At 62.3% G+C, this 13,173-nt stretch overlaps 1 protein-coding gene across 3 annotated transcripts in view; it reads right to left on the bottom strand.

The window, feature by feature from the left end:
- LMF1 (lipase maturation factor 1) overlaps positions 1-13,173 on the bottom strand; it is a 93,466-nt gene that overhangs the window by 18,824 nt on the left and 61,469 nt on the right. For 2 of the 3 annotated variants that reach the window (XM_059155470.1, XM_059155471.1), the window contains exons 5-6: positions 10,327-10,392; positions 2,186-2,353 (exon numbers count right to left, since the gene is read on the bottom strand). In XM_059155470.1, the coding sequence (XP_059011453.1) occupies positions 2,186-2,353; positions 10,327-10,392 (234 nt within the window). The remainder of the gene's footprint in view (positions 1-2,185; positions 2,354-10,326; positions 10,393-13,173) is intronic. The other variant, XM_059155472.1, reaches the window with a different exon arrangement.

Genomic DNA, 13,173 nt, shown 5'->3' with positions numbered 1-13,173 from the left:
CAGCCCCAGGGGCCGAGTCCCCATCCCCCCACAGTCCTGCCTCTGTCCTGCTTGCCGGGAGCACAGCCAGGTAGGTCACCACCACCGCTGCACGGCCTGCAGCGACGGCCATGCGTGGTGCACACCCACGCCGGCCAGGCAGCCCCCGGGACGCATCCCAGTGTGCAGGGTGACCGAAGAGGCGTTCGTCCTGGGAGGTGAACTGTGATGGACCACGTTGGCCGCTTGGGAGCGTGAAGTGACCTCCTCACAGCAGGTGCAGAGAGAACCACGTGTTTAATTCAGTGACTAAAAATAGCCCAAGGAAACTACAAACTGACGGGACTTGGGGAAGGGTGGCCCACACCAGCATTCCCTGCTGGGGCCCTCGAGAGCACGCAGGAGCCCGGCGCTGCCTGCCCAAGCACTGGGACGGGGGCAGGGCCCGGACCGCCCGAGCCGCAGGAAGCAGTCGCGGGGAGCTCGACTTGCCGGTGTGCCGCCACTCCAGGAACTGCCACGGGGCGAGCACATGGTTATCCGGGACTGGCTGGCGCAGAGGCTGGCACGCGTGACGATGGCTGCGTCCGTGGTATTGGCATGCTTGGGTAGCACAAAGGAAGATGTTGTAGTTAAAGATGGCATTAACAGTGTCAAAAAGCAAGGTGCCTCGTATGAACACACCCCGGTGTGGACCAGAGCTCCTGTGCCCATCATAGCCGCTGCGGGGACCAGCCTTGTGGTCGAGGACCCGAAGGCAGTCCCGTGACACTGCCGGTGTTTTCTGCACGCCGCCGCCCGCTGTCAGGCCCTCGGCCACACAATAGGACAAAGGTGGACACGTGGCACAGGGAGGAGGTAAAGCGAGGGGTTCGGGGCTGGAGGGCAGGGGACGGTGAGACCCCAGGACACGCACTTAATGTATGTCACGGCGCATTTACGAGAAGTGGGCATCCCTATGCCCATGTCATTGCAACCGTAGCAAGAAACTGCAAAATGCCGCAGACCTAGCGATTTCGGGGAAGGCGCCCCCACCCTGAATGCCTGCTTAACCCCGTGCGTTTGCTTCTGTGTTGTGCTTGGCCGTTCCTGGAAACTGGCAACAGGACGTGGTTCATGCCTTTCTACGTCTACCCCCGAGCGCATTCAGATTTTGGAGCGCATGTGCTCCCTTGCGGCCTCCTGAGTATGGGGTCCGTCTGCACAACTCGCTGCTCTAATTACGACAGTGGTACCACGGGAGTCACGCCCGCCTGGACACGGGCCTCCCTTCACACCCCCCGCCCCCAGCCTTACCTGTTACCACAAAGACTTGGAAACACCCGGAAATTCCACCGAAATTCCACCGATGGAACAACAGATCAGCCAACTACGGGACACAGGGAGGGGCAAAGCCCGAGGGGGAGGGCCCTCCCCGGCCCAAGGCCCTTGGCTCTCCCTGTGGGCAGGCGAGGTGGGGCACGCACTTCCCAGAACGCTCACGCCCATGCCCTTCCCTGCGAGCTGTCCCCCGGCAAGGACAGCAGCTATGACAGAGCAGTTGAAATCCCAGTTTTGGACACTCCGTCTCCAAAGCTAATGATGACCTCCAGGTCGGCTGCCTGAATTTAAATTACAAGGAAACGGGAGACCTGGGTGGCTCAGTTGTTAGGTGTCTGCATTCTGCTCGGGTCATGATCCCCGGGGTCATGGGATCGAGTCCCATGTCAGGCTCCCAGTTCAGCTCTGCTTCTGCCTCTTTCCCTCCCCCGTTTGTGTTCCTCTCTCACTGTCTCTGTCAAATAAATAAATTACAAGGAATTTACAAGTCCCAACGGAGTTCTTCTTGGGAATCAATGATCAGATTCCCCAGTTGAGGGAAAGGAGAGGCCCAGAGAGTAGAGGCCCCAGACGGCGGCAGTGGAAGCACTGCTCAGGGGACGCGGGCTTGGTGCCACGGGCACTGAGGCCGACGGCTGGGGGGAGGCAGGGCGGCAGGCGAGGGCTCAGGACCATGGTCCACGTGGACATAACATAGCACCAGCCTCTACCTTGGAGCCTGACTGACGAGGGCTGGACGGCTCACCCAGGAGAGGGATGACCCTGTGGGAGGATGCCCCTAGAACCCACCACAGACGGCTTCCCGGACGCAAGGGAGGAGCACGTCCCAGGCCACCTGCCTGTCCTCCCAGCGACAGTTACAGGGATGATGCAGGTGGGGGCTCACCTGGAACAGGATCTGTAAGACCCCGTGGAGGGTGCACATTCGCCGTCCGAGGAAGAGGAAGAAAGGCACCACGAGCTCGAGGAAGTGGTTGCTGAGGGTCTCGAAGCGGTGGACCCACCATGGGGACTGGTGCAGGAAGTAGGCCATAGGGTTGGGCACTGGCTGTGTCTGGGGGACAGAAGGAGGCCCGTGAGCCAAGCCTGGAGCTCCACCCCGCAGGGGACCTCTGCACACCCCCACCACGCCGCCCGGCCCTGCCCACTCTGTGCCCACTGGCTGTCCCAGGAGAGCGTCCTGGCTGGGAAAGGCTCAGGGGAGACCAGTCCCATGGACCTTCCTCCGGTAGCTCAGATGCCTGTGGCCAAGATATCAGACCTAGAACCAAGTGTCTCAGCTTTAGGGTGTGAATCATGGGCGCCCTCCCCCTGCCTGGTCTCCTTTAATTCTGACGTGGGCCCCGGGGGGCACCCTGAGTGTCCTGGGGACCCAGAAGCAAAGGGATGAGCACTAGGGGAACCCAGGTTTCAGGTCCGTGCTCACATGTGGGAATTTCCGCTTGGAGGCCGGTGGAAGCTGGGGGTTCCGGCCGCGTGTGTGTTCCTGGGAACAGCCCCCGAGCATGTGTGAGGGGATGGTGGGGAGCATCCCGGGAGGCCTGCATGTTGACTCAGCCGTGGTGCTGGCCGCCCCAGGACCCAGCTGACAGGCCCTATACCTCTGACCGCAGTGGCCCAGTCTTCCCCCAGAGCCCTGGCAGCAGCCGAGGCTGGGAGCCTCCCACCCAAGCCCGATGCCCGGGTGGGTACACGCAGCCATCCGTGAGGAGACCACCACCCAGAGTGCTCTGGTTCCGGAAGCCGCGTGTGGCCCGGCTCACCTGCCACCCCCACCCGGGTCTGGAACCCAGGGCGTCCAAAAGCAGGTGTAGGGGAGCCCAGCCCAGGTGAGTGGCCTTGTTCCTCTTCTCGCCACTATGGCTCTGAGCATAAGCCCCTCATGTGCCCCATTCTTCCTCCTGGGACTTCTCTCCACGCCTGCCCATCGTGGCCATGACGTCGCCATCTGAGTGAGGGGAATGTCGGGGTCGCAGAGACAACGGGCAACAGCGGTTGGGCTGACCTGGTTCCAGTTTTGAAACTCCAACATGGTTCTGGTACAAAATGATGTCTACTCGTCACGGGTGTGCAGCCCCTGCCGTTGCCCCTGGAGGCCTGTGCTGGCCCCACCTGGCTCCCCAGCTCGGCCCGGCTGCAGGCTCTCCTACCCCTACCCTGGGTGTGTGTCCCCCATCCCCTCCGGACACAAGGAGGTGCCTGTGCCACGGGTCCAGGTGTGCCAGCCCGGTGCTGCCCTCGGGGCATGGAGCCTCCTGCCAGGACACGTGGGGCAGCGGGATCAGGTAAGAGGCTGCGGGAAAAAGTCGCGTGAACGGCAGCCCTCGGCTGACTGCCCCTGCCCACCACTCAGGGCTGGAGATGGCCCCGGGAAGGACGGCCACTAGGGAAGGGCCACTGTTCCATCCAGTTCGTTCCCTTGCTAACTTTTCATTCGGACACAATTTCTGACTTAGAGAAAAGTCAGAAGAGGAAAGAAAACCCCCGAATGGCACACTTCGCGCCCATGCTCTCCCGCTTCCCACCACAGGAGCGGCGGTGGGTGGGCGGCTGGGCCCCGCGGCACCAGAGCGTTGAAGGGCGAGTGCTCCCGTGGCTTGGCAAGCACAACCACGACGGGCCGTTGCGCCCATGGGCCTGGTTGGTGTGAGGGCGGCCCCAGGCCATGTGGCCTGTAGTCCTGCACCTCGCCAGCCTCTCATTGGAACGTCAGGACACAGCCAAGCCCATGTGCCCCGTGTCCCTCAGGGCGGGTCTGGGGCACATGCTCTCGGCAGGAGGCCCGCAGGGGTGACAGGGCTGTCCCGGCGGACCCAGGGTGGCATGGTGCTTTGTGCCGGGACTTCTGGGTTGAGGGGTGTCCGTCGGGTCCCACCTGGCACTGTGAGGCAGACAGAAGCAGCCTCCTGTGTTCCAGCATCCTGGGACGTTTTTCGCCAGAATCTGGGGTTCCCTTGGCCACTGAGTGGTGACTTCCGGGGACAGTGTTCCTTCTGCCTCTGTGAGCTGGCTTTCCACCGCAAGGTCAAGTGTGCCTCCAGCCTGTTTATCAGCGCTCACGTGGCCACGTGGGCTTTCTTCACGGCCACTTCTGACGTGTCCACAGCCCTTCCAGAGACTCCCGACTTTCTGGCCCTAAAGATGCCCCAGGGTCATCAGAACCCCTTGCTGCTGCTGCCCCTGGTGCCTCTCTTCTCCCCAAGGAGCCCTGGTCCCCATTAGGGCAGGCTGGGAGCCGGCACCCAGCCTGGGCGTGGGGGTTGCTGTCTCTGGGCTCCTCCGTGGGCGCAAGTAGAGAAAAAGGCGAGTGACAGCGTCTCCACTGCCGCACCCACGCCGTCTCGCTCACAGGGCTGTGCGTCCCACCGCGTTCCGAGCGGATTTCTGCCGCACAGGGAGGCAGACCGGTCTCTTCTCATCTACCCCAGGGGCTCTTGGCCACCGACACCTGTTCCCACCTGTGAGCATGGGGGGCCCACCTGCCACGAGGCCTCTGAACCCTGTCTGCTCCCTCCTGAGGCTTCTGCCACACTGAGTCCCCAGCAACCACGGAACGACATGTGGCTGATACCTGGTAGATGGGCACATGGCGGCCACTGCTCGTGGGTGGGTAAGTGCAGCGCGTGTCCCTGTGACGCGGCCTTCCCGTTCATTGTCCCACAGGGTCTCCAGACAGGCGGCCACATGTGCTCTGCCCTCCAACATGGACGGCCCACGGATGGCCGAAAAGGACAAAGGTCTTGGTGCCCGTTCTGTGGAGTCTTCAGCTGGTGCGCTTCTGAAAAGCACTTGAGACACATGACTGTCGAGGCCACCGTGGTGATAGGGTGCACACATGAGGGGAACGAGCACAGATGCAGGGAGAAGATGGGTTTCCCTTTGCCTTCGGAGCAGTCACCGCCCCAGAAGTGCACGCACCACAGGGTCACTTCCGCGTCTCTGGAGGTGTGGGGCCGCCCGCACCCAAGGAGGGCCCTAGTGACGGCCGACCTTCTAGGACTCCTCCAGGATGGCAGGCCTGGCTGAGGGTAGGATGCGTGTATAAAGAAAAAGAAACACAACTCGCCGCACTTGCTTGGAGCCTGGGGAGGGAAGCCATGCTCCTCTCTGAATCCAGGAGAAACTGCCAGAGGCCCCCACCTGCGACACTTCCTCCCCACGGAGGGTGCCCGGCCGCGGTGCGGGTGGCGACAGGGCAGAGCGCACGACTTGGCTTCAGCATTTGCCATAAGAGATACACTGTCCGGGGCAGGGAGTGAGGCTGAGCGGCCCCTGAGGCCTCTGGGCACTGGCCCCACCTTTGGGCTGCAAGGCTCTGTCCACCAGGGCGGGCTCACTGCGTCCTCTGCAGGCTGGCCCCTGGGACCAGGGATGAGGAGGGGACCCGGCAGTGCACCTGCTTCAGCCTCTGGGTCCTGCCTGTAGCGGCGGGAGCCCAGACGGAGAGCACTGCAGAGGCAGGTCAGGGTTCGGAGAAGGGCTCCAGCCCAAACGTATCCTCTCTGTGGGGCAGCGACTGCCAGTTCTGGTCAGCACATGCCTAGGGAGTGCCGAGAAGCCATGCTCAGCAGAAGTATCCCTGCCACCACAGCAGGGAGCAGCTGCACGGCTGGGGGAGCAGTGGGGCCGGGGTCGGCAGGTGTGAGCTCAGAGCAGCCGGGCCCCACCATGCTGTGGAAATGCCAGCTGATGCCTGGGGACGGACGCTAGCCGCGGCGTGGAATTCCTTCCAGGGATGCTCTGTCTTCCAGTGCCTGCACTGCCCGTGCAGGGACTGGGCTCCTCTTGTGGGTTTACGGTCTGCTGGGCAGGGGGTGTCAGCTCTACCTGCCCTCTCTGCAGGGCCGGGGAGGGTCCCGAGGCCTTCCTGCTCCTGCAAGCCCAGGACAGTTTTATTTTTGTTTGCACTGAAGCTGGGAAAAACCCCACTGTGTCGTAGAATCTGGCTGTAAACCCTGGAAACGGCGTCTGGAACATCACACCCCATAAAGCGGGGGAAGGGGTGCCCAGTGCTGCCTCTGGCAGGAAGCTCAGCCACGCTCACTCTTGTGGCCAAGTGGCCCAAGTGCTGCACAGCCTGGATGTTGGCGGCCGGCCAGCCCTGACCCCAGGAACACTTTACAGCTGGTTCCCTTAAGAAGAGACACTTTTAAAAAAGAAAAACACGAAGGGTGATAAAAACAGTTGTAGGGTTTGGGGAAAGCAACGTTCCTTCATGCTTGTTCCAACACCTTCCCTTCCAGGCCTCAGTGGTGAGTCCGAAAGAGACAGAAATGGCTTTTTCAGCCATTTTCCCATTTCGGGGATAGTAAATTATGTGTTTGAGGCTTCAGTCAGGAAGGGTATATGTGTAATTCTTGTCTGAAGAACAAATTTCTGAAAATCGTCAAGCCACCTGCATTCTGTTCCGTCAGAAGACTGAGTCACAAGCCCTCCGCTGCAGGACCCCTGCCCCTTGTTGAGCCCAGGACTGAGGTGTCCACAGAAAGGCCACTGGGAATTCTTAGTCCCCATATGTTTGAGGGGTGGGGGGCCTCCCCGCATACCAGAGGCATCCACCTGCTGGTGGCCCCCGGACGGCAGGAGGGGGGACCGCTGGCATCTGGCTGGTGAGGGTCTCAGGATAAAACCCGGAGATGGACGCTGTTTGTACACAGCTGCCGGCCGGCTCCCCATGGGCCTCGGGACGGGTGGGGCCCCAGATGTCAGGGCTGAAGGCTCCGTCCCGAGTGAGAGGCCAAGGCAGAGCCAGCGGTGGCCGCCGCCCCCGCCCACCCAAGGCCCACCCAAGATGTAGGAGGAGGAGCGAGCTATGAATGTGACAGGGCGCCCCAGGGCCCATGGGACAGGAGCAGTCACAGTGCTGTGGGGCAGGACTGGACACCAGGGTGAGCTGCGGTGGCACCCCAAGAGCTGCCGCCGACCACCCCGCTTTGCGGGGGCTCTTCCTGCCCGATGGTGGGGAGAGGCCGGGTCCCACCCTTGTCTTCGAGGGATGGGTGTGGTCTGCCCCCGCGTGCTGTACCTGTTGCACACCACCCAGGCAGGCAGGAGAGAGGCCTTCAGAGTGGAGCCCGCCGGCAGCGAGCCCACGCGTGAGCAACATGAGGGGCGTCCGGCAGGCAGTGGGGGGACAGCAGGCTGGGTCCAGTCGACGCGGAGCAGCAGCCCTGGAAGTGGCAAGTCCGTGGACGAACACAGGAGCACCGCGACACGCGGTTTCTGGGACGGGAACTGTGTGACCACAGCCACGGGGGGCTGGGAGGGAGAGTGAGAGAGCATCGCGGCCACAGCCCTACCGGTCCCCAGGGCTCACGGGAGCAGCATGTCACTCACAGGTACGCGGTGACACACCTGAGACGTCCTGTGAACCCTGACGTTCCCCCTCGTGAGCCAAGGGAAGCCAAGGAGCCGTGGTGAGAATGGAGTGACCCGAGAGAAGCCGTGGGCGATGCGGGAGGACAGACGGGAGAAGGAGCCAGCAACGGTGTCGGAAACCAGGTCGAAGCGCAGCTTGGTGCGGGCGGCCCAAATGCACTCCGAGGCAGAACCCGGGGCTGCCCAGGCGGCTCGTCGTGACCTCAGAATCCTGGGATCGAGCCCCATGGCTGGCTCCCTGCTCCGCTGCCCCTTCCCCTGCCTGTGCGCCCTCTTGCTCACACTCTAATAAAATCTTAAAAAAAAAAAAAAAAAAAGGCTGAATTTGTCATACCCCCAAGACAAGACCCAGCACAGCGGCCTGTGAGACGCACACTTTGGAGGCGAGGGCGCACGGGGGCGGCTGTCAGACCTTGGAAGCACCGAGACCAGGGACAGAAGGTGGTTTCTTAAGGCCACTGGGGATCACCAGGAGGCCCCAGGGCACCGACACTTAGGTGCCTTGTACCAGAGTGTCTAGACCCACCGCGTGGGCAGCAGACACCATAGCTGGGGCCCACGCGCCCACAGTTGCTGCTGCACGTTTTGGGCCCTTCTCAACTGTACTAGGACGAGCGGACAGTGGGGAGGAGACCGGGAGGCACCGAGCCCGCAGCCCAACTTTGGGAGCAGTCATGCGGCACGAGACATTCCTGTGGTCGGCTCAAAGGCAGTGCTCCCTGAGGCCACGCTCTGGGCCACGACACAGGTCTGAGTGGACACACGCTGTCTCTGAAAATGATGAACTAAATCAGAAAGGAGTAACCGAAAACCACGTGCAAAGCACCCACCTGTTTGGGTACTCGGTCACGCCGATGGAGCAGCCTACCTGAGCACACGCTCTAGTATACGGGCCACGAATCTGATCACAACCTCAGGGTTGTTACTCAAGTGGGGGAAACCGAGTCAAGCTGTGAGGTCGCTTCCTTAGGAGCATGTGAGCCAGTGTGGCTGCGGGAGGGCGGGCAGCACAGGTCTGTACGAAGAGCAGGAGTGACATGGACCTGTGCTCAAGTCTAGTACTTGCAGCAGCGACCGTCACTGACCCTGATGCTCTGTCCCTGCATCTCATGGACTTGGCCTTGGTCTGGCGGGGCTTGCCCTTCCCAGTGACCGCAGGGCATGGGCTGCACCAGGAGCACACACCAGACTTCATTTGCCTCCTGGCCCCAGCGCTGACCCACCCAGTCCCCAGGACACACACAAAAATATACTCTTCCTATAACATCAGTAAAACCGCCGGGGCACAGAGCACAGAGGCCCAGGGCCTCCCCCCCACCCACCGGAGATAACCGAGTCACGGCTTCTGCCAAGTGAACATTCATAGCTTTCATGGTAACTTCAACCTTGATTCAAATTACTTCCAGGTTACCAGACCCTCCCCCAGTTACGGGACAAAACAGCTGTAACCGTGTCCCGGGGTCACAGTTAAAGGTTGGACTCACCAGCCCGAGACATATGGAAGCCTCCAGTGCTGGGGCTGGTTTGGGAACTCTAGAGGAAGGTTCCGCTGTGCTTGGTGGGGGCCGCGGCTCAGCAGCCCCAGCTGTGCCCTCGGCTGCACCCAAGGCCACGGGCATAGCACACAGGGCGTTGGCTCTGGAACCAAGGGAGGGACTCATGGGCCCTTGGGCAGGAGGGGAGGGGAGTTTGGTGGGACGGGGCGAGATCTCCAGTCTGATCTCCCCGCCAAACACACCCCTGCAGGACGTCCCTGCTGCCAGGCTGGGTCACAGGTGACATGGCCGCAGATGCACCCAGGACTCGGGAGGCAGCAGCTCTGACACACCAAGGACTGAAAAGCCACAGGAGGAGTGGGGCGGTCCCAGCAGCGTTTACAGGATAGCTGCTGCGTAGCTGTGAGTGGGAGACGGAGCAAGTGTCCCATCTGACAGGTGGCGCTCCAGGCACCAGTGTTTTTGTGGCCGACAAGGGGCAGAGGACACCGTGACAGGCATTCGCTGTGTCCACGGACGAGTGGATGAGGTCGCTCTGACCCAAGTGCCCTCGTGTTAATTCATTCACGGGGAGACACGGTCCCAGCCCCCCACAAACATGTGAGCGGGCAGCAGGGACAGGAATGTCTGGAGGAGCTCGGACCTGGGTGGGGTCCCAGGGAGTGGGGGGCAGGGATGACAACTGCCTAAAGCTGGGGGTCGAGATGGGGGAGAGGGCCATAGGTCTCTGAGGACAGCAGGACTTGCACCTCCTCCCATGTCCATGTGCCCTGATTTGGGGGGCAGGACATGTGGCAGAGCAGCTCCCCACTATGCACTCCTGTCGGAGGCATGTCTGGCAGCCCCGATGCCAGGAGCAGGGGGTACCTGGGCAGGACCACACGCAGCGGTGGAGGGACCAGTGCCCACAGCCAGAATGGACCCCTGGACCACAGCCGTGGGGGCCAGGAGCCCCCCCGCCAGCCCAGCACACAAGACGTCCTACAAGCGCCCGTGTGACCTGCCTGTGCCCTGCCAAGAGAGCAAACAGGAGGGGCCTCCATGAACTGAGCTGTGGCCTCCGAGAGGCTTGCACCTGCGGTATGGGGGCCGGTGCCCCTGGACCGGGCAGGCAGGGACAGGGAGCTGGGTCCGCAGCCGCCATGCAGCTCACCTCATAGTGGAAGTCCATGCAGGTGAGGTCCCGCCAGCACTGGTCCCCCCGGATCTTGATCAGGCCCTGCCAAGGCAAGACACAGAAGTGTGAGCCACTCCCGAGGCTGCCAGCGGTCCCAGGGGGCGTGCAAACTGGCCGCAGGTGCAACCCAGGAGGCTTCAGGGGAGCGGCAGGAGGGCGTCTCCTGCCTGAGATGCGCAACAGGAGAGACATAAGTGGCCGCAGCAACAGCACAGCCAGGCCCTCGATGGCCAAGTCCAACATGCATGCGATGCGTCCAGCTACCAGCTTCCTCGGGTGAACGTGGTGACCTCTGTGCTTTCCTGAAACTCCGGTTCTCTGAGCACCATCGCACTTCGGAGGCTTTGAAAGCGGACAGGAAAGCAAAGCTACGGCTGGACGGATGCCAGAGGCCGAGGGAGCCAGGAAAGGGGGCTGCATGTCTCAGGAGGGCGGCGAGCGACTCAGAAGCTCGGGGCCTGCAGATCCCCTCCCGGCAGCCCGAGGCTCACTTCTGCGCAGCACGCAGGGAAAACGGGTGCCTGACCCGAGTGTCCAGGGAACGGCTCTGCCGCTCTGGAGGAGGGTCTCCTGAATGGTCTGTGGCCGAGGTCCCAGCACCATGCCTGCTCCCTACTTCCTCTCGGGAACTCACGGCTCCCTTCCTAAGTCAGAGGCCATCCCCGCCAGCACTGGAAGCTCCACTGGGGAGCCTAAACGTGGACTCGTGGTTCCAAGGAGGCGAGGAGGTACGCGGCCCGTGAAACCAGTGTGGGACACGGCTGGGCTCTCTCGTGATGCCGGTTTTTACAGCTGCTGCTGCTCTGGCCGAGGCCCAGCTTCACCCGCCCGCCCCGTCGGCAGACTCCCCTGCAGAGGCCCATCCCGGCACAGGAGCGGGCCTGCCTTGGTTGGGGTGGCGTGGGCAGAGAAGAGGCGCTGGGCTCCTCGGCAGGAGGGCGGGCAGCCACGGAGAAGCAGGATGGGCTGGAGGAGCGCGGAGCAGACACGGACGCGCCAGGCAGCAGGGGTGAGCGACGCCTAAGACTGGCGCCTCTGGAGCAGAGAAGACCAGGAAAGGCCATGGTGGACGATGCCCAGGGGCGCTGGGGCCACCATGTCAGTGTGGTTCGGGGAAGGACAGAGCTGGCCAGGGCTGAGGCTGGGAGGACGGCCACCAGGAGGGATGACTGCGGGAGCCTCAGCTCTGCCTTCTCACGGGCGCCCCGTGACCATGGGCTTTAGTCCCGTGGGCAGCACAGCCTCGTGGCAATGCCAAGCTGAGTGGACACAGACCTGGGTACTGGCCCTGCTGCTGACATGTAAAATGGGACCTCGACGCAGGGAAGGACCCTGGGGTGGTGAGGGCTCTTAGCGGGAACAGGACGGTCCTGTGTCAGCCCTGTGGCCATCCAGGCAGAAGGACCACCCAGGAGTTGGGACGCGGAGCCCACAGGATGTGTTGCGGGGCAACACGGGTGTTGAGTGGGGAGCGGCATGGACACAGCAACACTCAAAGAGGCAGGGACAAGATGTGACAAGAAGTCCCAGGGACATGTGGCAGCCCCGGGGGCCCCCGAAGCCTGAGAAATGACGCTCTGCGCTCTGGCCACGCACAGGAGCTCGGCAGGAGCTCAACATGCTGCCAACGGCCGGATCACAAACCTATGTCCCAGAGTTCCGAGAACCCCAGCGTCCCGAGCCCTGACCACCGGCTGCTCGGACCAGGTGGTGCACTCGCTGTGCTCAGCCCCCCCCGGCCAGCTGGCCCCTCGGGGGTGCCCTTGTGCCCCCTCACCCAGCTGTAGCCACCAGGCACCTGGGTGGTACTATTTGGAGACTGGAGTCCTGTCCTTCCGGGAACTGGGTTTGCTTGGGCATAGCAATGTGGGAGACACAGCCCCTGGGTGCCCCTCTGTGGGACACGCAGGAAGACCTGCACGCCTGCGGTCCAGACCCAAGTGCGTCCTCCCCCCCCCCTGCAGGGCGGGAGAGCAGCTGCTGTCACGCGACAGCCCCGTGAGCGGGTCTCCGCTCCCCGCACCCCTCGGAATCCAAGAGTGGGTTTCTTTAGAGACTCGAACCAGGCAGAGAAGAAAAAAACAAAATAATTAAAATGTCATTCAAGTTCTAAGCTGATACGAGACACTTAAAGATCTGAGACATTCTTCCGGGAGCGGAGAGTAATTATATTCCTCCCCATCCGCTGACTTCTCCCTGTAGTGCACATGTCAGATTTTCCACGGATTTTTCCTTCCTGAGTGAGCGTCAAAGGAACAAAGACTTCTGTCAGCCTTTTTCAGCCCCAAATTAGTTCTGAAAAAATGGCTCAGACAAGCCAGTACCAGGCCAGACCCAGAGAGAGCCACGTGACCACAGCTGTCCACGCCTGCTCTCTGGGGAAGGGAGGGTGCGAGGTACTGGAACATTCCAGGCCTGCCGGGGCAGCCTCAGGCCTGGCGCAGTGAGGGGGAGGCAGAAGCACAAAGGCAGCTGCCCAGGGAAGTGGACAGGCCTCTCCAGATGTTCACGGGTCTGAGGACATGCTTCTGACACCCCCATTTGGACACAGGCAGCCCAAGGCCTTGGCGCAGGAAGGACCTCTGTTTCCTTGTGCTGCCAGGCCTGTGGGGGCACCAGGCGCAGGGAGCTGTCTGCAGCAGCCCCATCCTGAGAGCGCACGGCATCCTGCTCTCCCACGGGCAGCCCTGCCTCCAACCTCTGCAAACAGGGGGGCTGGGCCACGCTGGGGCTTCTCCCCTCCGAGTTCCAGAAGGCTCGATGACCCTGGACTGCACACAGTAATGGGGTCATGGGCTGAGAAGGATACGCCACTCTTCCTGC

Source organism: Mustela lutreola, chromosome 17 (assembly GCF_030435805.1).
Source record: "Mustela lutreola isolate mMusLut2 chromosome 17, mMusLut2.pri, whole genome shotgun sequence".
Lineage (NCBI taxonomy): Eukaryota > Metazoa > Chordata > Mammalia > Carnivora > Mustelidae > Mustela > Mustela lutreola.
This window is presented reverse-complemented; position numbering and strand designations above follow the sequence as displayed.